Source organism: Scleropages formosus, chromosome 17, assembly GCF_900964775.1.
Source record: "Scleropages formosus chromosome 17, fSclFor1.1, whole genome shotgun sequence".
In the NCBI taxonomy this organism is placed as follows: Eukaryota; Metazoa; Chordata; class Actinopteri; order Osteoglossiformes; family Osteoglossidae; genus Scleropages; species Scleropages formosus.
Window position 1 is genome coordinate 7010259 of NC_041822.1, and position 25509 is coordinate 7035767.

The following is a 25509-nucleotide window of genomic DNA, read 5'->3' on the forward strand; positions in this document are numbered from 1 at the left end:
AACAGCCATGCAGAGCTTGAGTTGAACATGTGGTGTCATTATCAGTTATCACAGGCCTCCATTGATTTATATACATTCTATCATTTTTGTCTGCTGTCACAGTTTCAGTTTTATACAAGAAAAATTGTGATGGGTGTGAACATGGATTAATCACAGTGACCATTATGTCTTATAGTAATGTACTGCGCCTGTCACTTTCTGATGTATTTATATCTGATTCATCTGGCAGAAATGAACTTAGTAATTACATTAATTTAACTGTCGGAGGGATCAAGCTTGATAAAATGTCAAGTTCTACGTATTGGCAACAGCCACAAGAGAAAAAATAGCGTATGCATTTATTTTACATTGCTACAGTCTGAACATCATGTTAAAAAATCTAAGAATATAATACCACTTCACATAAAGTTTTGACACTTCTGCAATATTGTGCAATATTAGTGACAAGTGAAAAATCTTTAACATTGTTCAACAAAACAAAGAATGCAGAATTTTTCAAATACATAATATGGACTGCATATATGCTCAGATGGAAACACAGTACCACAGCATGACTTGCAGAGCTGCTTATGTCAACTGGGCAATGAGAAAATATTTTCCCATTCTTTGGCTGTGTGTTCTTTGTACCAGCCTGGGGATGGAGCATGACGGACAGGGAAACCGCTGTGGTGATGAGACCACCATGGGCAGTGTTATGGCCCCCCTTGTGCAGGCAGCCTTTCATCGCTACCACTGGTCCATGTGCAGCGGACAGGAACTCAAGCGATACATAAAGTAAGATACGTCTTGTCAGAAATGTAGTATAGGCTGAATTTTAGTTTAAAAACTTGTTGTATTTCACATGGTTCTGTTCATTAGTTTTTTGGCTAAACAACAGCATCTGTAGTAAAATGATGAAGGGGGTTCAAGTAATTGCTGAAATGTCCTGAATCTACTTAAGCAATTCAATGTAAAAGTTGATCAATACATGCAAAAGACTGACTTATTTTTACTTTGAAGTTTTACCCCTTATTTCTATTCTACTTAAATTTTTTTTCTGTAGCTCCTATGATTGTCTCTTAGATGATCCTTTCACGCACGACTGGCCCCAAATTCCTGAACTTCCTGGAATCAATTATTCAATGGATGAACAGTGTCGGTTTGATTTTGGAGTAGGGTACAAAATCTGCACATCAGTGAGTACAATCTGCACTGTTCCTTATAATTCACTGCTGCTAATACATGTATTATTTTAGGTACCTTGATTTCCCCTTTGTGATATATGAGCAGGGAAATACAGTATATTGCAGATTTTAAGTGTGTTTTAATGATTGAATGAAGTGTTTGCCCTCAGATTGACTGGCATAATATGTGCAAAAACTTAAATGGTATAATCAGAATTCTCACTTCTAAGCAAAGCCTGATTATTATTAGTAATATTACAGTATTACTTGGATTCTTACTCTTGGTGATATAACATAATCAGTCACTGTTTAAATATAGTATTTCATGTTTTGTAATGATAAAAGCTATACAAAACAACAGGTTAGTTTTTCCTTCCCTGAAAACCAGCTATTGATTTTTTTAAAACTTTTGTTGTACAGAAATAATTTGAGAGATAAAACACACTATTGTTTTAATTGCATTCAAGTTGACAGAGAATAAATGTGCCTATTATGTGTGTAAAGCAAAATTATAGGTTTTAGCATCTACTATTCCCTATATTCCCCATTCATTCCCTCTGTTCTTATTAGTATGTAGGTCTTCTTGTGCAGTTGCGTATACCACGTCAAAGAACAGGCAGAATGAATAACCCCCAGTGTATTTATATTCCCAGTGTAAACAGAGAGGTAAACGTGAACATCTTAGTGTTTGGACTGACTCTCATATTCCAAGCACAGAAGATTCATTTAGAAGGAGTTGGCATGACCATGAAGTAATATCCTTGAACGGCTTGCATATCTGCTGCTGGCAAAGTGCAATAGACGAGGATGCCAGCAGGTTATGGTTTTTGCTCACGTAAAATCCACTTATGTTTGAAAAACAGCAAGAAAATCATAGATATAGTACCCATCTGCTGATACAGTTTCTCAGTAATGAAATAAGCAGGCCTCCCCTGTGAAACAGGACGAATTATACAATTATAGCACATGCCTGATGTGTTTAATTTACTACAGAATATTTAAAAAAAATTCTATTTAATCATATAGTGTACAGTATTTGATCATATGATGAAATGCATGTAGTGACAGTGCAACACAAAACAGTGGAGGTGGCCAGTCTTTCCAGAAGATGATGTGAAACTATTCAAGATATGTTTTTTACTAGTATGAAAGTGCATTGCGCACCATTACCTGCAAACCCACAGGGGGACCAGCTGTGTTTTTCAACCTCTGACCGAGCCTTCACAATGAATCATCTGTGTTCCAAGTACACGTGTTTTACCCATTTCAGTTCCGTACATTTGACCCATGCAAGCAGCTGTGGTGCAGCCACCCTGATAACCCCTATTTCTGCAAGACAAAGAAAGGGCCCCCTTTGGATGGAACTGAGTGCGCGCCCGGGAAGGTAATGTCCTAATTGCGGTTTTTCAAAACAACATACTGTAACTAATCGATGTTTATTTTTAGGTATTATGATAAGCATTTCATGCTCACTGCCTTGAATGAAAACAAAGGTTTTCTCTGTAGAATTCAAACATTAACTTTTTGACCACTGTCTCGTTCCATAATAACTGTCCCACTTGCTTGGCCACATGTTTTGTATTCTGCCAGATTTTACTCACTTGTATCCTACGTTTTTATGTCTCACAGTGGTGTTACAAAGGTCACTGCATGTGGAAGAATGCCAACCAGGTAAAGCAAGATGGTTCTTGGGGAGCCTGGACCAAGTTTGGCTCTTGTTCTCGAAGCTGCGGAACTGGGATTCGCTTCAGAACTCGGCAATGCAACAACCCAGTGTAAGATGCCTACAAAGCCTCAGATATCACATTGCTTCCGCAGTGGCAAGTCTCTTTGCATTGGTAATCCACTTTGGACATAACATGGTGACAATGGCAGAATAAACCTTGTAAATCTAGCTTTTTTCCAGGGGACCTCTGAGTAGTTTGCCTTTCATTTCTGGTTCTCGAAGGACAATGCTGCTGTCTACAGTTAAGTCCTGCATTTCATTGCAGGTAAAACATAATTAAATGTGTAAATTATTTTACTTTTTAAATTAAGCAATAAGTTTTTATGCGGGCGGTACATGCTGCAGCAGTTTTCGCTGATCTCTCACAGCACCTGGGCTGTTCGGCCATAGGTTTGAATCCAACTCAGCCTGCATGTTCTGTCCACGTGTGCATGAGTTTTTTTCTCACAGTTCAAGGACGTATGTTTCAGGTTACTTGGTAACTCTAAATTGCCCATAGTGTCTGAATGAGCGTGTGCAGCTTGCCTTTGATGAACTCTCATTCTTTTCGGGCTGTACACTCTCTGGCGTAGTGCCCAGTAATTCTGGGAGGGGCTCCAGACTCCTGCGATTCTGACAAGTGACTAACGAAAGCTAGGGAGTGATCAAGTTTATGCATTATAAATATAACCGGTCTTACAGATTGTGATGCCATAAAAAACTGTAGATCCTTCACCAGATGAAGTCAGGCTTAGGAGATTGGACTCATCGATTGAAGATAGGACTCATGTAATTACTACATTACAAAGAAATTACAATTAATGAACTAAAGCTTGCAAAAGTCAGTGTCACTCAGGCAGCCTGGTGATATTCCACCAATGGATTCAAAGCTAAAGACTGTACACACATTAAACAACCAGTCTTACAGCAGCATACTGATGTGCCTCATTGCTCTAAAATATGCCGTGGATTGAAAATCTAAATTTATTTTACTTTAACTGAATTATTTGTATCCAGATATCATATATATGGACACTTTTCTTTGTAGTTTACCTGTTGAAGTGTGACAGTAGTTCAGTAGGAGAATATTAAACAATCCTTTCAATGTTTATTTTTTCTAGTGTTGCTTGTGGAGGACACGTTTAAATTTTTATGTCCCCATTAGGCCCTCTAACGGAGGTCAGGATTGCTCAGGAGTGAATTATGAGTATCAGCTGTGCAACACGGACGACTGCCCCAGGCATTTTGAGGACTTCCGGGCGCAACAGTGCCAGCAGCGCAATGCGAATTTTGAGTTCCAGAACACCAAACACCACTGGTTGCCATACGAGCACCCGGATGGTGAGTTTGGGACTTGGTGGACTGGATTTACATGGTGTGCGTGTGCGTGTGCGTGTGCGTGAATGAGTATGTCAGGGCACAGGGGGTCTACAGCTGACAAACAGATGTGTTAAAGTATGCATTAAGGTTGAATGCCATTCCCTATGGTTGCAGTTCAAGAGAATCAACATTTTGGTTTTTAAGAACAAGACTTTTCATTGCTACTGTTTATTTGTAATTTTGTGGTACTATTTAATCTTTAAAGAACATGGCGAAAGTGGCAAAAATCCAAGACTCGCACGGACCTGGGTGTCCACAAACAACTCTTAGCTACTTTTCACCCTGCCGTCTCCTCAACTAAAGTAACCTTATTCCACAACCAAATGCATTCTGTAACTAAAAACACACAAGACTCTTCACCACCTTCTCATCTCTACTGTGTCCTCTGCCCCCTCCTCCTTCTTCTCTCACTGCTGATGGCTTTGCTTTGTTTTTCAGAGACAAAGTCAATGCAGTCATGGGCAATTACTCAGCATCACCCTGCCCTATTCGCGCTGGACCTCCCAGCGAAGTCACGCTGTCCGAATTCAAGCCACTCTCAAAATCTGAAATCTCCGATCTCCTGATATCACCCAGCGCTACCACCTCGCTTGATCCGATCCTATCGTCAATCCTACAGACCATCTCCCCTCAACTCTCCACCTTCATCTCTAAGCTCAACTACTCCTCGCTCTCCTCTGGCTGCTTCCCATCTGCCTTCAAAACTGCTCTCATTTCACCTCTAGTAAAGAAACTCTCTATGGATCCTAACTTAGTCCAAAACTATAGGCCAGTCTCCCTCCTTTCCTTCCTGTCTAAAACTCTAGAACGAGTGGCCTGTGATCAACTATCTGAATTCCTCACCTGGAACCATATCCTCGATGGATATCAGTCTGGATTCGAAGTTGATCACTTCACCGAGACAGCGCTCCTGGCAGTGTCTGATGCTCTCCGGTCAGCTAGAGCGGCCTCCCTCTCCTCGGTCCTCATCCTCCTTGACCTATCTGCAGCATTCGACACTGTCAACCATAAAATTCTGCTCTCCTCTCTTAATCAGCTTGGGATCAAAGGAATGGCACTAAGATGGTTTGAGTCCTATCTCTCTGACAGATCCTATCAAGTGGTCTGGCGGGGCTCCCGTTCTTCTTCTCTGCCTCTCTCCTGTCTCTGTCCTGCAGGGCTCAGTACTGGGCCCTCTGCTCTTCTCGATCTACACCTCCTCCCTCGGCCCTGTCATCACCTCCCATGGATTCAAATACCACTGCTAGGGTGATGATACCCATCTCTTCCTCTCCTTTCCACCTGGAGCGTCAGACATTTCCGTGCCTATTGCTGCCTGCCTGTGGGACATCTCTGCATGGATGTCTGATCACCACCTCAGCACACCGAAGCCACAGCCCAGACCAGCAGATACATCCTGCATAAGACCCACAGGATCCGTCCTTACCTCTGTGCAATTACATGTCCAGGCCATGGTGACATCCCATCTGGACTACTGCATCTCTCTCTCTTGTCTGGCCTTCCCGCTACTGCCATCAAACCTCTACAACTGATACAGAATGCTGCTGCCCGAGTTGTTTCACTTGCTGAAGGGTTCCCATGTATCTCCTCTACTCGTTTCTCTGCACTAGCTTCGTATAGCTGCCAGGATCAAATTTAAGACCCTGGTTATAGCCTACAAATGCATCAATAGAACTGCTCCCAGCTATTTACAAGACTTGATAATCCGCTACACCCCAACCAGACTGCTACGCTCTTCCACATCTGCTCACTTGGTGGTCCCACGCATGAGAGGTAAAACACGGATGTTCTCGGTTCTGGCTCATTTGTGGTGGAACAACCTCCTGCTCTCACTCAGAACTGCTGAAACTCTGTCCACATTTAAAAAGGGTCTGAAAACTCACCTCTTCCAAACTCACTTCACCCATGATCTCTTCAGTTCATGTAAGGTGTAAATGTTCATTCAGCATAACTTTAAGATCATACCTGGATAAGCCTTTATGTAGCTAATCCTTTAATGTACGTAAATGTTTGTGTATCTCAAAGAAAAAACAAAAAAAGAATGAGTTAGAAGGTGATCAGGAATTGTTGATATTGAGTTTTATGCAGCTACTCATATGATGAACATTGGTTCATGTGGTGGAAAGACACCAACTGTACTTAAGAATCACACGTATGCAACTATCTTCCTCCTAATGTAATGCACACATTGTATTTTTTGAGGGGGGGTGCGGTGGCGCAGTGGGTTGGACCGCAGTCCTGCTCTTCGGTGGGTCTGGGGTTCAAGTCCCGCTTGGGGTGCCTTGCGGCGGACTGGCATCCCGTCCTGGGTGTGTCCCCTTCCCCCTCCGGCCTTACGCCCTGTGTTGCCGGGTAGGCTCCGGTTCCCCGTGACCCCGTAAGGGACAAGCGGTTCTGAAAATGTGTGTGTGTGTGTGTGTGTGTGTGTGTGTATTTTTTCAGATATATGTCACTTTGGAGAAAAGCATCTGCTAAATGAATAAATGTAAATGTAATCTTTATTTTAATATTACATGTCATAAAACAACCATATCTGTCAATAAATGTGGTTCATCCTTTGCGTTAGATACTGTTCAAATATAGATGAACTCAGTTACTTTTAAGTCACTATTTTTACTGATAAACTAATAAAATGATAGCAACTTCATAATTAAAAACAATTTGGAGAAGCATAGTGTGTAGGCAATTTTCTCTTTTGTCTATTTTGAGGTTCATTCTTTTTTTTTTTTTTTATTTCAGCAAATAAAAGATGTCACTTATACTGCCAGTCAAAAGAGACAGGGGATGTAGCATACATGAAGCAGCTGTTGCATGATGGGACTCGCTGTTCTTACAAAGATCCATACAGCATCTGTGTGCGGGGAGAGTGTGTGGTAAGGAAATAATCGTTTCATGTTAGATCACCACTTACACAGCTAGTTCCTTGTCGTGGACTGAAATCCATTTGAAAAACAATTTGAAATTTATAATAACCATGAATTTCTAAGTCTGAATTTGAAAAAAATGTGTAGAGCAGTAGGTACTGAACTGTAGAGCCATTGACTTGTCATTCAAATCCCTGCTCCTGCTGTAACACCCCTGAGAAAAGTAATTGCCCTGAATTGATGACAGTAATAATTCCCTAGCTATATACTAAGTGGTAAAATCATTGTAGCATAAGGTACAAACCTAACACTGTAAATTCCTAACACAAAGGCATCACACTGGAAGAGGTAGAAGATAGCACACACTGTTTTCTGTACAGTCATATAAATGCTTATAATAATGTTTTAATAGCTCCCAAATAAGAAAAAACTTAATGTTTTAAAACGTTTAGCTTTTTTGTTATAAAAATCCAGTCATTTCTGGTTCTAGGAATAATTCTTCATTTTCCTTCACTGCCCTGCTCATTGAGTAGAACTTTCTGGGTATTTGACCTATATCCATAATGCAAATATATGGAAGAATTTACATAATTGTTATATAGACATGATTTACAGTATCATGTGTATTATAGTGCTCTTTATAAAACTGGTCTCTCCTCTGCTTATGCCTATATATCTTTGTTTTGAAGCATTTTCCTATTTAGTTGTTGCATTATTTCTCAATGAGTTAAGAAATCCCCATTTAAGTATCAGCCCAGAAGCTTGCCTGGAACACAGATAATACTGATTCAGCATTTTTAATTACATAGTGATGGTTGATGATGATTGGAGAATTAATTTCTCTAAATTTGCACCCACATTTTATATTGCCTGAAGAAAAACCAAACTGCAGTAGAGTTTAAAATATTCCAATTTTAATTTTTTAATTTTTTGACTGTGCTAGTTTGCATATTTTAACGAGTGTTTCAAGACCTTCATGCACATTATAAAGCAAGTCTTGTAGATTCAAAGGGAGTTCATGGTACATTTGTTTTTGTCCTTAGTTGACTATAACTGCACACAGCATAAAGATGTTGTGTTATTAAATTAGGACAAAAATAATCCTTAGGCATGAAGCCAAGTAGACACAAACTCTCCATATGGTCTGTTTAGGAAGTTTTCTGGGCTTGTTAAGGGGCATTAAATTAGCATTTTTGTATAGTCAAAATGTTTTCTTACAGTGCTGGCACAAATGCACTCTTTGAAAGAAATTTTTCAAATATATCAGTGTAATATATCATAAAAAAGGAAGAAATAAAAATACTTGGGTTTGTGCCTCATTATTACCCCTGTTTCCCCTTTCAGAAAGTGGGTTGTGACAGAGAGATTGGTTCAAACAAAGTGGAGGACCGGTGTGGGGTATGTGGAGGGGACAATTCTCACTGCAGGACTGTCAAGGGGACCTTCACCCGTACTCCCAAGAAAGCTGGTAGGTCTAATTAAAAACTTGTCACTTGATCTAGATCATTGCAAAAAAATGCACTGTGAGACTAGTGTTTTTTTCTGCTAGAATCCTGCAACACTCCACTCAAAAAAAAAAAAAAAAAGTTGTATAATACCTTTATTTATACAGAGTTCCAGTTTACAGCAAAGCATTACAGATAACAGTCCCAGCATCATGTTGTGGATCTAGAGCAATCATTAGCTAAGCACTTTGAGCATAAATGGTCTCAAGAACCATGGCTTGTTATTGCTTGAGCTCATTTAAACGATCTGCCACCGGTTATACAGAAAGCAACTCAATATTAACTGTAGTCTCATTAAAATGAGCAAATAAAAGCAGCCACATCTATTACTGACTGGTTCGGAATGTCTTAGAAGGAGTTTTGGATGCCATTTCTCACGGTTGGTTATTTTGTCATGTTTTCTCTTCAGATCGTTCTCCATTAACAGTAAATATTCATTAACTGTAATATCAACACAACGATGCCTGCAATCAGTTTTGCTGTTGTTGATACTGTGGCGCTTTTTCTGATTTTTAATGAGAATCTGACAGTAGTTGAGTTGTGTTATCATCTCAGTGTGTCACAGATCTTGCCTTTATTGCAAAGTAACAGGATTTTCACCTTAATTAAACAAAATGTTTTCTTGGATCAAAAATTACAAGTTTCAGTCATATGCTTGGAACTTGGAAAGAATTTTTATGATTCAGTACACTACAAAAGTCAGTTAAGAGGAATAAATATTATTTTTAGTTGAAAGTGCTATTCACCAGTTCGCACTGCCGATGTAAACAGACATTTTATTATTCTTCTAAAGAAGCTATTACTCTGAGAAGTGAAAGATATGACCATATTTTATCTCCAAAAGAGACAAAACGACCATCATATTTCTGGAAAGATTCTAAGAGAAAGAACTGTGTCTGGAGGATATTCTCTTCCTGTGAGAAAGCCTGTCGGATTGCAGCAGTCTGCTTTTGGACAGACACTTGTATATGTGGAAGCTCACCTTGCCAAAGAAAAGAGGAAAGTCCCCTTGCTGGAATTTAACCAAGTAACTATTTACATACAAACAAGACATTATGTTTTACTGAACATGTAGCTGTAGGAATTCTCTTTATGGCAAAAGACGAAAAATGCAAGAAGAGGCTTCAAAATACCAGGTATCCTCCTGGAAATATGACCAAGCCCTTTGGGGTGCACAGGGCAGGTCTGCAGCACGCAGAATGCAGTTAATGTCACTCCATGGTCAGCACTATTAATTTGGTGCTATCGGGTGTACCGGACCGTGCTGTCTGTTCACTGGCTGCATGCAAATAACATGAAGCAAGAGACCCTCCATGCTTGTTAGTGTACCATAAAATCACATTTGAGGCAGCTATTTCAAATCCCCCTCAGATAGTGTCGAACACAGAATGAACAATAACAAAGGCAATATTGCTGCATCATAATTTCTCAAGAGACACCTGCCTTGTGCTCTTTGCATTGCAGACAGGTTTTTTCCAGAGAGGAGGGAATGCAAGCAATTTCTTTTTTTGGCAAATATGTGAGACTTCACACTAATTCCTGTAAAGCTTTAATAAGAGAGAGTGTCACACATTTTCTCACTTTGTGGATGGTGGAATGGATGAAGAGAAGCTGCTGCACACGATCTTTTCTCAACCTCCTGTTTTAACCTGGATCACTTACCTTTCAGGAAAAAGGTTAAGCAAGAGATGGCAAAAAGAAATCCCTTTGTTGGAAAGCAAAACCTGCAAGTATCCAGTGTTATCTAATCTTAATTTTCTCTCCTGTAGTAATGTTTTCTATTTCATTGACTATTAGCTCTGTGAGTTAGTCAAATAAAATAACGTCTTTTCATTCATTTATGCCAAATATTTCCAGAACTTCACATATGTTGTAACTTATTTAACAGTGTTTTATGCAACATAATCATATTGTGTATATGATTATGTTACACTATTATATATACTGTATACATTATATATAATGCAGATGTGTGCACACATTTGGAGATGAGGGAAAGGTGGATTGTTGCTTGTTGAGAGGCCTTAAAACATGTTTACACCAGATTTTTTTCCCTGGTCAGTTTATTGTCTGTCAATTATACCACACTATGCTATTTTACTGTTCCTTTGATTTCAGTTTGTGCAGCTGTCGATTTCTTGGCACACACTTAAAGTGCCTTGTATGATACTGTGAAATATAAAGGTACATTGCAGAAAGATGTAAAGACAGTATGTTTTGGAGGCAAAACTTGTTCATGGTAGTTTTACTGACCATCAGAAGGGCTGGCAGGGCTGAGTTCAGCTGTGGATGAAAGCACACTTCAGCATTTTTGCTGCAACCAAGAGGTAGTGAAGTGTTTGGAGCTGTTGACTTACACTCTGAAGGTTCTCAGCTGGAATCCTAGTCCTGCTGTAGAACTCCTGTCCAAGGTGAAATGGCTCCTTAGCTTACAGAGTTTGGATCAGTAGTTGGTTTCTAACTTGGCATTACTTTTACCACTTAGCCATCATCAATAAAAGTTACATAACACAGATTTCCCTCTTATTCCTGGATTAGGATCTGCTATATACCTCAGGTAAAATTATTATCAATAAAAATTACAGAGTAATACTTGCATCCAGACATCTATTATTAGTAAGCACTTTTGCAGTGCAGGGTGGTCTGGAGACTATCACAGAAGCGTAAGGCAGTGTACACCCTGGACCGGATGGCAGCCCATCACAGGGTTCTAGCTACACATGCACTCACACTACCGGCAGTTCAGAGTCACCAGTCAACATGAAACATACGGTAGGTACATTTTTGGATTGTGCAAGAACACTGGAGCACCTGGAGGAATCCCATGCAAGCACAGGAAGAACATGCAAACTTCCACACAGACTGAGCAGGACTTTAACCTGTGCCTGAACTACCCAGGCAATGTTTTTAATATTTTAAAATGTTAAAATACTGGAAACATTTGTAATTTGTACTTTTAAAGAAGTATTTTGACCTTTTCTCTGGTGTTTTTCTTGGTTTTTTGATCAATTGGCTATGGACTAAATGGTTTATTTAGAGCTCTGGCTGCCTCTCTTCCCCCTCCCTCTTTAACATTTGTGCTAATTTGTTCACATTTTCTTGACTCGTGTCATGAGAGTACATTCTTTATGCAGTTGTGCCTGTATTTAGGATTGACAGAGTCATATTTTAGTGCACTGAAGTTTTTAAATGATCAAGAGGCAATGATGCACTAACCTGCAAGCTAAAGTCAATGAAAGAGAAGACACCTTGTAAAAGAATAACTAACTATTTCATTTGAAGGGAAAACGAGAGGAGCATTCTTACTGCCTAAGGGAGCTCGAAATGTGTTTCTCAATGAAACAGAGGATTCTAAAACATTTCTTGGTGAGTCTTAACAGGTTTGCAGAAGTGTGGACATCCATGGAGTAGAGCTTAAAGGTTGCCACTGTACAGCTGCAGTGCTCTTGTGCTCTGTGTACTTTGCTGATAAACTGACAAAGGTTTAACGGTTCAGCGTATTTTATACACAAAGTTGCCATTATTATCACCAGTCAGTGCTACTGGTACAGATGGTAGCAGTTTTATCTGGTGTTTGCTTCCCGAAAGCACTGTGGCACTACAAAGATCAGAGATCATCAGTGAACTAAACATTATCATACTGGTGCAGTTGTTTTATGAAACAGACCCCGGGGTAGAAAATCACTAAAGTGAATGGTATTTCAATGTATTTTTCTTATACAGTGTCTGAATATGAGCATTAAATAGTTTTATCTGAACAAATAAACCTTTGTCAGTTAATTTAACAAATTAACTTCCATTTGCAAGTTGTCATAACCTTGCTGAATGAAAGTTATTGTAGATTGTATACAGACTATTTCATGCTGTTTTGCTCATAGAACAAAGTTAATGGCTTCTAACTAGGGAGATGTCCACTTCTGTAAATAAACCTTACTTTTTTCTGACTAACTGCTTCTGTTCTTTCCCAATCTTTGCTTATGCTACTTATGCAAATAAATACAAAGGCTACCTTAAGATGTTTCTCATCCCACCTGGTGCTAGACATGTGATCATTCAAGAACATGAGGCTTCCCCTCACATTCTTGGTAAGTTGTCAAATTTCAGCCTTTTAACAGCAGCTGTGACATACCAGATACTGAGAGCAATATATATTTTATATGTTACTGTTTGGTTAGTCTGTTATAAAAATCAAAACTGCAAAAAAAAAAAAAAAATTTATTTTCAGAAACATTTCACAGTTACGACATTATATATTCATATATATTACAGGGTGTGCAGAGATACATCACTTTAGTCAGTATGGTAGTGGTTTTTCACATAGATGACATGTGAAGGATTAATGAGCTGTAACATTCTGAAGATTTAAACAAAATTCCTGGACCAGGTTATACGCACATGTCAGAGAATGCCCTTATTTATTTCTGGGAAATTTATTTTAAATACGACTTGTATGTGAAGCCTGTTTGAAGCAACTGCAGTTTTTATTATGGAGCTGCAATGTTACGCTTACTGATGGGCTCATTTTATTAAAAAATGCAAAAAAATAAAAAAATCATAAGTCAGATACTGAAGTGAAAAACTAAAATCATCACACGTGCATGTGTGTGTATCTAGTTGATGGGTTACGTACCTTCCACCTTTCCCCGATTTTACACCCATCAAGAACACAGTAAATTAAGGTGAAATTATAAAATTTTGGTTAAAGTCGTATGTTGTAAGGGGCACGCTGTCATGAGCTCAAATTGTGAGTTGCACATCACTTCTGAAACTGATCTGTTAATGACTGTATTATATAAGGTTCCTAATCCTATGCAAGAGGATGAAAGTACCGGAGCGGTGACACACAGATTTGCGTGGTATTTTGATTAAATATTAATGTGAAACCTCAGAACACGCATGAAGTGCCAAACGCTTAACTAGAAATATTTGGTTTAGCAATTCATTTGTAATAGCAGCTATCTTATAGACTTGAATGACCCCTTTTTGAAGTCATATGTCTCCTGTTCATCTAATTGCAGGGGTTTTGTTTTACACCATAGTGAACAGAAATGTCATGTGACATTCTTACAACTACTCCTGCTGCATACCTCTTCATTGCAAAGTATTTTAATTTTAGGAGAAATCAACTTTTCCCAAGAAATGACTCCAGCCCTTCTGGCTGTTTCTGAGCAGCTTTTTTGCTGCCACAGAATAAATTGCATTCCCTATCCCATTTTATAATTCAAGTAACATATTTTCATCTAGTAATTGTATCCACATTAAACAGTGCTTCAAGTTAATACAAGTACAGTGAAGATATGATTATGTCAGAAAAGGTTTTTTGGTTATTATGAAAGCAAAGCACATTTTATTTTGTGCTACCACACTGCACAAGTTAAAGAAAATGTGCAACATCCCGTGCTTCCACAGCGGTGCTTTCTTTTTTACAAGCTTCATTTTGCAGACTGTGTGATATTTCATCTTGTCTTTGTTCCTGCTTCTGCTTTGTAGCTGCTCCTTAGAAAATGTTATTTTGTAGTATATCATCTGCCAGTTTAAATGTATATTCTCTAAAAATGTACCACTTTGCGTTATCACAGTGTCCCATACAGTCAGTGACAATAGCAATTATTCAGAAGATACACTAGTATATTTGTTTGAATAATTCTTATTCATTGTGGATGTTCCAAAGACATCCATGTTATTGTTTTAAGTAACATTTTACTTCAGAGTGGTTTATGTTATCTGACATTAAAGATAACACATGATAATAAATTTGAAATTTTAATTAACCAAAGGTAAGGATGTCCTGATTAAGTTTACATTGTTGCATTGCTTTAAACAAGTCCACCATTTTGTTAAAATAAATAAAATAACTTTGTAAACTAAAATACCTTCGGACTCACTTTCAGATAATAAAAAAATTTACAGCCTTCCAAAGCACATTCTTGTTCTAAGGATACTCTGAATTTATTTAGCCAATTTTAGAATTTTTTTTTTTGTTTGTTTTTTAAAATGTTGCTCTATGTACAGGCAAAGTGACCTCTTACAAACTATTGTTTTCAGCTGTCAAGAATCAAGCAACTGGACATTACATTTTGAATGGAAAGGGAGAAGAAGTGAAATCAAGGAGCTTCATTGATCTGGGAGTGCAGTGGGAATATATTACTGAGGATGGTGTTGAAACTCTGAGCACAGATGGACCGCTGCATGACGCTGTGGTTGTTTTGGTAACTGCTTATCTAATGACTCATGTTATGAAAGCTAAACATAATACATAATGGTTGAGAACAATTTTAATTAAAAGGCCATATGTATAATTTGCAATTTTAGCCTGTTGTTACATCAGCATGCTTGTATGACTTTTTACATGTTTACACAAACTCTGGTTTTCATCATTTTTGTTAGTTTAAAGCAGCTGGGCTGCTTGTGAAGCAAACTTTCACAAATGTGCAGCCACCTTCTCCAATAAACTGAAAAATTCAGAGACCAAAAATAATAACCTGCAAGTACTTGAAACTTAAGGGGGGTGCGGTGGCGCAGTGGGTTGGACCACAGTCCTGCTCTCCGGTGGGTCTGGGGTTCGAGTCCTGCTTGGGGTGCCTTGCGACGGACTGGCGTCCCATCCTGGCTGTGTCCCCTCCCCTTCCTGCCTTACGCCCTGTGTTGCCGGGTAGGCTCCGGTTCCCCGCGACCCTGTATGGGACAAGCGGTTCTGATTATGTGTGTGTGTGTACTTGAAACTTAATGTCTAATATTGGAACCAAAATTGTATTAAAACAGGACACAACTTACAGTAAACCATGTAAAAATGCATTGTGTGTCTATGGCTATACTGGTAGCACTTTGAGTTGGGCTTTTTTCTGTTTAAGGTTAATCTTCATACAGCTTATTTATGCTTTTATGTACTAGGAACCATTACTTGGACAAATTAAGTTTGAGATTTAGATCGCCTTAAGATCTTTGATCACCTTTGTATGTTTTGTTTTTTCATGGTGTCATGTCTAATTGTTGTGAAGGGTATCTGATGTCTCATGCTTGTGTTCTGTAGGACATGTAAAATCATGTAGGATGATGAATGAGCTCCCAAGCTACTCTACCCTCCTCTCGCTCCCTTTTTTGGACATTGATCTAAGCTGTCATATTTTCTGTTTTTTGCTGTGAACGCTAATACTTGGAATAGTTATAGCTGTCCTGTCATAGCGGAATATGCTCTTGAATTGTAATTACAGGATGAGGCAAACTGGGGTAAACAAATCTTATGTTTTTCTAGGTAATACCCCAGGACAATGAGACAAGATCTGCTCTCATGTACAAGTACATAATACATGAGGACTCTGTTCCGATCAACAACAACAACGTCATCCAAGAAGATGTCTACGAATGGGCTCTGAAGAGCTGGTCACAGTGCTCCAGACCTTGTGCTGGAGGTAATGCCCTTCCCTACCAATGGTGTGAACACTACACTGGGGCAACAGGTATTATAGTGCCACCTGTTGCCTTGTAATTTGAAACATCTCAGTGAAAATACCCTTCTGCTGAAGTACCCTAAATGCATTGAATTACTTTAGTAAAATACCCTCCAAGGGGGCATGATGGCATGTTGGGTTCAGCCGGTGTCTGCTGGGTCTGGGGTTCAAGGCCTGCTTGGGGTGCCTTCTGACAGGATGGCATTCCATCCTGGAGCTGTCCCCTCCCCCCTTCGGCCTTACACACTGTGTTGCCGGATAAGGCTCTGGTTCGCCGCAAACCCCCCGCTTCGGACAAGCGGTTGTTGATGGATGGATGGATGGATGGATGGATAGAAATAGCCTGTTGTATAAATGGGGCATCTTGGTCAATAGCTTGTTGTCGTACAAACCTGACATTATAAATTGCTTTGAACAAAGGCATGTGATGAAGCTGATAATTTAACATAAATTATTTTACAAGATTTGTATATAAATAATATTAACCTTACATTTGTTTTCAGGGTTTCAGTTTACCAAGTATGGATGTCGCAAAAAAGGGGACAACAAGATGGTACACCGAAGCTATTGCGATGTCAGTAAGAAACCAAAACCGATCCGCAGAATGTGTAACTTTCAAGACTGCGCACAGCCACAGTGAGTAATTATTATTATAAACACCTCAGGGTTGCATCCCACTTTTAGATCTACCCTGGAGTCTAAAACGCAGGAGGTTCAACCCAGTAGAGAACACCCTTGTTGTCAGTCTGACAGTATGCAACCACCGCGCTGAGTTTTTTCATCAAGTTTATTATTGTTTAATACTGGTACAAAATCAGTCAGAAAGCAGGTTTGTTCAGACAGAGGCCATTTAAAAATGTATAGTTCTTTCATTTTGCATTTGATTGACAACTGGATATGACTTTATATAAAGCTTAGTTTTCTTTAGGTTGTTGCTAAGTATGTTAAAAATATGTTGTGGTTGAGTTTTTGATGAGCACAGTTTTAGCTGAGCATGTCTTATTTCCAAAGGTAGATGCAGTTTTTGACTCTTGAATTTTTAAACAGATTTTTGTAACAGTATTTCCCCCACTCTGACAGACAAAATTATCACATGAATGCAATTAATTTTAATTACTATATATGTTGTTTTGTTATTTTATATTGTAAAATTTTCTATTTTATATTCTGCAGTACTTGTGATCAGATCTGTAATGAGTATGCTGTAGTACTACAGTTTGTCTGTAATATATATAATGTAATGTGAATTTTCTAGCAGAAATTTAAACACACACCCTGCGTTTCAGTAAAATGGCAAAGTACATACAACAAGCAAGTCTGGGACATGACAAACACAAATTTAATCTGAAATAAATATTTGGATGTTCTTTAGGGACAGTGTTCAGAAGTCTGCCTGTGAAGGCAGCTGTGTAATCTGCTCCTGTGTCTCTGCGCTGTCCAGGTGGATAGCCGAGGAGTGGGAGCACTGCACCAAGACCTGCGGCAGCGTGGGCTACCAGATTCGCACAGTGCGCTGCATGCAGCTGCTCCATGAGGGCACCAACCGCTCGGTCCACAGCAAGTACTGTAGTGGGGTGAAGCCTGAGAGCCGCAGGCCCTGCAACAGGCTTCCTTGTCCTGCTCAGTGGAGGACTGGACCCTGGTCAGAGGTGCAGATCTGCCTGGAGATAGATGACTGATTTGGCTTGACTCACACTCTCTCCTGTATGACTGATTAGAGTTGCAAGTGAACTGCTCTTCACTTTAAGAACATATGCGTCCTCCTTCCCAGATGTTCGTAAAATGAAAATACATTTTATTAAAGATTTCAAAAGTTAATACTTAATATGTCTTGTTCACTTCTATGTTAACCATTGCTGAAGTGAATAATTAAAATGTGCCATCTTTTTGTTACACGTGCAAACAGGTTGTGTCTTCTTGCAGTGCTCAGTGACTTGCGGGGAAGGTGTGGAGCGCCGCTCGGTGACCTGCAAGATTGGAGACCAGTGCAGCGGGGAGAGACCAGAAGCCACCAGGCCATGCAAACCTGGGCCTTGCCATGGTAAGGCACGTAAGAGCTCCACTGCCTGTTACTTCTTGTGAGTGTTAGGATGCAATATTTATATGATTGCATTTTTCTGAAAACTACGATGAAATGCTTCATTGCCCTGTAACTCTGCAACCCTGAGGCAAACACTTATCAGGTCTGTCACCACCTCAATCCCCAACCATTCACAAACACATTGCAAGATAAATGATTTACATCACCCACTGCTGCAAGCGTAGCAGTAATAAATAATGATGTTAATCAAAGTGATGTGGACTGATACTGTTTATTTGTAGAAGGTATTCACAGTGAAATGATTTGCATACATTAGCAATGAAATTCTAGGGAAAGACGTGCTGCGTAATAACTAATATTGATATTTCTTATAGTCTACATATAAAAATAATCCTATTCATTTTGTTAATTTGATTCTCACACATGTCCAGATGCAGAGAACAGCGAGGCAGCTGTATTAGCGACATTAGAGAGATTAAAGACAAAGCCATAAAGCTTTGTAATGTTTTTTAATACTTTTTAGTGTATTATTTTCTTTATATCTTCAACTAAAGCATATGATTAATAGGCAAATGAAAAGATGGCACTCTACACAGAAATGATTCTGTACTTTTATACTCTTTTTCATTTAAATGGCTGCCCTCTTGATAAAGAATATATGACGAATATTTAGGATAAGAGTGCTTTCATTCATACACCAACTGCTCTTCAGTTAACACAAAGAGGTGCAGGGACTTCAGGACAAAAAGAGTACACTCTGTCTTCACCAAAAAATATGATATTCTTCATCCCATAAGACTACCCAGCTGTATTCATGAGATATACTTGTCTTAAACAGAATGACTACATATTTCATTGCAGATGATAGAAGATACTAATAGAGCTTTGTGTTTATATTCTCTGTGAAAAAGTAAACCGACTAGGTTTATACTTAAAACACAGAATAAAGTTAAAGTCATGATTTTGTAACCAACTATGTGCTTTTTCCCAGATGAACCATGCACAGGAGATAAGTCCATATTTTGTGAAATGGAGGTTCTAGCCCGATACTGCTCCATCCCAGGCTACAACAAATTGTGCTGTGAGTCCTGCAGCAAACGGAGCAGCACTCTTACCCCATACCACCCTGAAACTTCAGAGGTTGTGGAAGAGGTCCGATTTGGCACCGCCCACACTTCATCGTCTACCATGGGGCTTAATGGCACTGGCAGTCTTTCGGAAAGACACCAGAGAGTCAACCCTAAAACAGCCAGGACAATTGGGAGCACTGTAAAAAATATTGCCCCTGCAAGTTCTACCCCTAGGAAAGCTACCAGCATGATGAACAAGACGCAGAGACGGACCCCGCCACTGACTGCTGTAGGAGGCAGGAATCTGCCTGTGATGGTGAACCATGACATGTCCTCCCTGAATCATAGCAGCACAGCAGCCCATGCATCCCCAGTGGCCTTGCTGTGGAGGGACGACATGTCCACAGAGAATCAGTGGCCACCTTCATCTCCCAAGGTGGAAAGATGAATGGAATCTTATGGTCTCACCTGAACTCTGTCAATGTAGATATCTGGCAACATCCTGCGTCTTTTCCATTTCAGCACCATTGTGAGAGAAAGAGAAAGAGAAAAGTGCTGGTTCACTTTCACAAAGATGATTCCTGCTTTACTGCTCGATACGCCTCGCAAAGAGGAAATGTACCAAAGATTCCTGGAAGAATAGTCAGACTGTCCCTTTCAATAGCTCTGGTTGCTGTGGTTTGCACATCCGCTGAAGCTATGAGATGTCACAACAGCACTCACTACGAAATGGTTCTAGTTGTATAGAATTACAGAATCCAGCTATTTTCACTGACTGGTTCCCTTCTGTTTGTCTGACAAATGAATATTTATATGCGGTCCTGTACATAATGTATATGGGAAATATCAGTATTATTTTAAAAAAAGGCAAACTGATAATTTTATATATGTTAAAGGACATCATTTGGTGCCTACGGTACAACATAGCTTTACATACACAGATAAGCATTGCAAACCTGTATCAGTAGGATTGTGTGTGTGTGTGTGTGTGTGTGTGTGTGTGTGTGTGTGTGTGTTTACGATCGTGTTTCCTATTGATATAAAAGATACAATGTACGCTTTGTAAAGTACTTCATTTACAGAGTTTACATTATTGCAGCTAATGCACAATACCACTTATCAAGAGTTTGGATGGCCCTAGATAAAGACAGATTCCGTATAAAGGTAAAAATGTGAGGATGTAATAAGCTCAGTGTTTGTGAAAACTGGTTTTAACTGGTGCTGTTGGTAAATTTACTTTGTCAAACATGCATTTTTATTCTTACATCGAATCTGTTTTACTTTACTGTTATATTAGTACAATTTATGCTGTCAACAAGTACTGTATTCACATATAACCAAGAGCTAAACTAAAAAAAAAAGGGAAGAATTTTTAAGACATACATTTCTTTTACAACAAAATTATTGAAGACAAATAATGTTCTATGACCTCCTTATGCTTTGAAAAAGGTGTGTGAATTTTAAAGGTTATTTCTGAATATGTAAAGCTGGACTTGCAAAGGCATATATGTAGAACATATAGTACAAGATTTCCTTCACTTCTTCTGAGAAAAGGTCAAGATAGCTATTTATTTAAAAGGATTGTATCACAACCACAATGCATCTGACTGCAATAGGAAAAGAAAAAAATGCTAATGTTTCAGTTGTGTCCACAGTGCAACCACACATACCCTGTTCTGTGTGTCAGTGTATAGGTCTTGTATATAGAATTAAGGACTTAAAGTATTTATTTTAATTTACATCCTGTTTGTGTTTAATCCACTACTTCATTTGTTAGTTGCTTCTGCTAACAATAATGTTTCTCAAAGAAGGTGTAACCAGCAGAATTCAGTTTGAAAAATGGAGTTTCAAAGTCAGAAGACAGGAAAAAGTCACATAGAAAAAATGGAAAAAATGTAGCTCAGAACATTTTCTGAAATTTAGATTTGACAGTGTTTTCAACAGGCATGTAGAAATTGACTTGCATTTGAAAAAAAATGTTAATGTGAAGCAGTTTTAGTATTAAATTAGAGTTGAATCTCAACAAAGCTGTTTTCTCACAGCCAAATATAGTAGTACTAATATGTCAAGCACATTTGTTTTTGTGTCAATCTGGAGAAAGAATGTTTTGATCCCCAAAACCAGGACTAAGGGAAACAAATGACATTGCAGGTGTGTGTAGTTGTCGTTTTTTATTTGACAGTTTTCAAGCACATTGTGTTTGTGTTAGAAATATTTTATTATTCTTGTTATAATGTTGTTGACTTGCTGCCTATAAACTGCTGCTAATATTATTCAAGACATTCAAAGTTGAGAGAAGCTAGTAATTTTTAGATTTTTTAACCGACAATCCCTGAGCCTCAGACAGACATGTTATACAGGATATATGGCTTATACGTATATCCCCATACTACTCGTGTGTTTCAGTTTTAACATACTGACTCCTCTGTCAGTTTCTCATTTCTACATGCTTGCAATTTCTCTTTTCATTATAGATTTGTGTACACTACTGATGCTGTTTGTTGTAATGGGAGCACATAGTAATAAAGAAATATATAAAACCAAGAATTTTTTCTTTGCTCTCCAATAATTTTGTTGATCTACAAAACATAACTTGCTTTGCGTTGCATATTTTAAACAATGTTCCAGAACTCCTTAACACAAAGCTGAGAAACTGGTCTCTGTACAGAAGGCAGAACTGAACTTCTCTTAAGCATAGTTCTGCTATACTCCTAGTACATTTACATATTTAGCAGATGCTTTTCTCCAAAGCAAATACCAATGAACTCTGTAGTGTTATCAGCCCACACATCTTATTCACCAAGGTGACTTACACTGGGTCACTCATCCATACATCAGAAGAACACACACACTCTTTCTGTCACTCGCACACTATGGGGGAAACTGCACAGCATGTTTTTGGACTGTGGGAGGAAACCCACGCAGACACAGGGAGAACATGCAAACTCCAAACAGACTGAGCAGGATCAAACCCACATCCTCAGGTGTTGTGAGACAGCAGCACTACTCGCTGTGCTACCATCTCGCCCCGGTAAAGTAGTAATATACTCTTCTACTAAATTTAGCTGATCTTTCATGCACTAAAAAAAGAATGTTCTAGTAACTTCTTCTTTGGCAAAGTGTGTTGCACTAGATATCATTCTTGTAACACACAGTACCAGTCAAACGTGTGTACACCTGGGCTACCTGGGAAATACTTTTGTTGGATAAACTGGACTGAAGAATGAAAAAAAAAGCAACGCACAAGTGTCCTGCATCTCTGGGAATTGCAGAAGAAGAGCTGTGAAGAAATGCGAGCTCATCATCTCCTGCTCAAACCTGCAAACCAAATGCAATGTGAAGAAATATAGTCCATTTCAGGATTAGTAATGTTATTAATTTATTAATAACATAACGAGGGTGCTGTGCTTTCGGAAAATAGCTATGTGCTCCTATGTAGGATTTTTACAATCAGTAAACAGACATGATGACCTTGACAACATCTTTATAAACTGAATTTAATTAATTTTTGCAAAGCACACGTGTCCTTCACGTAAAGGGGTCCGGTACAATTTAAAAGCTGTTACACTGGCTTGTGAACATACGTGTACTTTTTTCATACAAGAGGACTACAATTTGGTAAAATGGCATTTATTGCCACGACATTGATGTTTGACTTGCACTCTTCCTGCGATGCAAAGACGCAACACAAAGGTAATGATACAAGGCGAAGGCGTTGTGGCCGTGGGTATATGACAAAATGGTATAACACGCTAAGGAAGGCCTGTGGCCGAGACGTGTTTCACTGATATCGTTACTTTTGTTTTCGCGTAAAAAAAAAAAAAAAAAAAAGTATTTACCACTGAGTGCTAATCTTATAACATTTTATTTCAGTTTTTTCTAGAGGTTTCAGTGCCAGATGTAAGAGTTCCTAATGTCTTCTTTTGGTGAGCACATACTTAACTTTCCTAGAAGTCAACGCTAATAAATACACAAACTAACAATGAACATGATATAAAACCTTTTTCTTTCGCATGAAAAAAGAGCAGCTGGCACTTCACTAAACATCATTTACTCATCTTAATGAGTCGGGCACCTTTCCCGCTCTTTTTAGTGTTTTTTATTGCAACGGAATGCTAATTATTATTTGTTTGCTTATTATATACTGTACTTAGACCCGCACACAAAGGGAGGAAAAGTAAGATATCAGACATGTTAACCTGAACATTTTACGCTTAAAGATAATTTATAATGTATAATTTATAACTTAATTTAGAAACTAGTGTACCTTCGCCTATATAAAGGGTTCGGCTCAAAAAGATTGATTAACAAAGTCTCAGCTCATTAATTAGACTCAGATGTGGAGAGATGGGTGTCCCTGGTGCCACTGCCGCACACCTGCCACGTCTGCTTATTTATTTCACATTGAACCATCAGTCATGCGAAGGCATACGGTAGTACTCCGAACAAGTGTGTCATATTGGTCACATTTGAGTGATTACGACTCTTTACTCCCACAAGAATAATTTTCTTGGTCATATCAGATTCTCTGACGGGACGGTTCTCGCATACATTGACATTACAGCTTAGAATCCTCACTAATTTCACAACATCAGGTTAAAATTTTATGCTTGCGCTATTGACGGTTCGCGAAATTGAACTGTTTTTCCTAAATATCCTTTTGTATTTGAAAAAAATTAATAAATTATTAATAAATTTTAATAATTTGACTCGAGAACTCTGTGCAACCAGTTAAAAAGCATGAAAAATGTTCTGTTCACACCGATACTTGAGGGTTTTCGCAAGATCTAAAAGTGCAGTGAATGTAGGATAGATTCCGAATGATCACTGGTAGTTATGATATTGATTTTTACATGATAAGCATATTTGATCAGCCTTATGTATGAGGATACTTGGCAAGGATAGAAGATGGAGGTACCTGTATGAATGGGTCTCGCGAAGTAAAAAACTTGTCTGATATTTAGAACCTGGAAGGTGCTCGAGCAATAAATTAGAAATGACAGATTTATGACATTATTGTATTTACTGTACTTGTTGAGGGGGGGCGCGGTGGTGCACTGGGTTTGGCCGGGTCCTGTTCTCCGGTGGGTCTGGGGTTCGAGTCCCGCTTGAGGTGCCTTGCGACGGACTGGTGTCCCGTCCTGGGTGTGTCCCCTCACCCTCCGGCCTTGCAACTCCTGCTTTGGATAAGTAGTTTCAGCCAGTGTGTCTTTGCATTTCAGTTTGGAAAATAATTCAAATGTATTTTACAAGAACTAATGGAGGTCCCTTATTTGTTACAGAGATCCTCTTGGACAGATGGAATGGATTAGTTTCAGAGGAGCAGATAGGTTTATATTTAATTATTTTTTACTTTTTAACCAAACCCAGACTTTTATAGATTTGGCAAACTAAAACTGAGATAAACACTACAATGTATGTTAAATACAAATTATTTCATTAACATATTTTAGTGTAGCACCCCTCCATGCAAGTCATTTGCTTTTAGTACATTGTACAGATCATATCAGTAAAAAATTTGTACAGGTTCACCCATAGTGTGTGAGTGACAGACAGAGTGTGTGTTCCACTGATGTATGGATGAGTGACCCAGTGTAAGTAGTGTATCTAGCAGTGTAAGTCACCGCGGTGAATAAGGTGCGTGGCCTGATAACACTACATTGAGTTCATTGGAAGTCGATTTGGAGAAAAGCATCTGCTAAATAAACAAATGCATAGGTTTCTGAATCAAAAGCAACATTTTCCAAGACTGCAAATAAATATTTTCATTCAGTTTTGTCAAATACATTGTCCTTATTCAAGAAAACAATTATTTCAGAGGAATGTAGAAGTATAGTCCCAGAAGCCTACAAATGTTAACTACTTGGACTGCACTTCTAGATTTCGGCTATAATGCATCTTTAGCGGGTTTTATTAGTCTTGTATATTGAAGGTTCCAAATGAATCGCTGTAAAGTTTACTTTCATTATTTGTGTAAAAGCTCTCCTTCCTTAAATCAGCCATTAAGAAGTTATTCATGAAAGACAAGCTTCTGCCTGACATATGGCTCTCATCTAAAGTCTGTGAGTGGGCAGCACCTCATGGTGTCTTTAGGAAGGCACAGATTTCACACAAGCAAGTGATTAAATTAAGTGATGAGTTAATACATGTCAGCAGCTAATTCCAGCCATGAAGTCTTCTTCATTCAATTCCTTCAACCACAGCATATGAGTTGAGTGATGTGTGAAATGAATGCCTGTCAAGTAACATAAAATCACTGCTGATGGTGGGTTTTTTAAGAAGAAATAAGCTCCAGGTGCTTCTTGTTAAAGGAATTTAAAAGTGGACCTTTCT

At 38.7% G+C, this 25509-nt stretch overlaps 1 protein-coding gene across 1 annotated transcript in view; it reads left to right on the forward strand.

Moving 5' to 3' along the window:
• Positions 1 to 20583, forward strand: part of adamts3 (ADAM metallopeptidase with thrombospondin type 1 motif, 3) — a 56105-nt gene extending 35522 nt beyond the window's left edge. The window contains exons 9-22 of the mRNA XM_018758914.2: positions 631 to 774; positions 1043 to 1175; positions 2434 to 2547; positions 2793 to 2938; positions 4034 to 4209; positions 6988 to 7121; positions 8457 to 8580; positions 12622 to 12702; positions 14663 to 14826; positions 15870 to 16026; positions 16569 to 16701; positions 17507 to 17714; positions 17989 to 18106; positions 19098 to 20583. Coding sequence (XP_018614430.1) covers positions 631 to 774; positions 1043 to 1175; positions 2434 to 2547; positions 2793 to 2938; positions 4034 to 4209; positions 6988 to 7121; positions 8457 to 8580; positions 12622 to 12702; positions 14663 to 14826; positions 15870 to 16026; positions 16569 to 16701; positions 17507 to 17714; positions 17989 to 18106; positions 19098 to 19624 — 2359 coding nt within the window. The 3' untranslated portion in view covers positions 19625 to 20583. The remainder of the gene's footprint in view (positions 1 to 630; positions 775 to 1042; positions 1176 to 2433; positions 2548 to 2792; positions 2939 to 4033; positions 4210 to 6987; positions 7122 to 8456; positions 8581 to 12621; positions 12703 to 14662; positions 14827 to 15869; positions 16027 to 16568; positions 16702 to 17506; positions 17715 to 17988; positions 18107 to 19097) is intronic.
• Positions 20584 to 25509: the final 4926 nt, after the last annotated feature.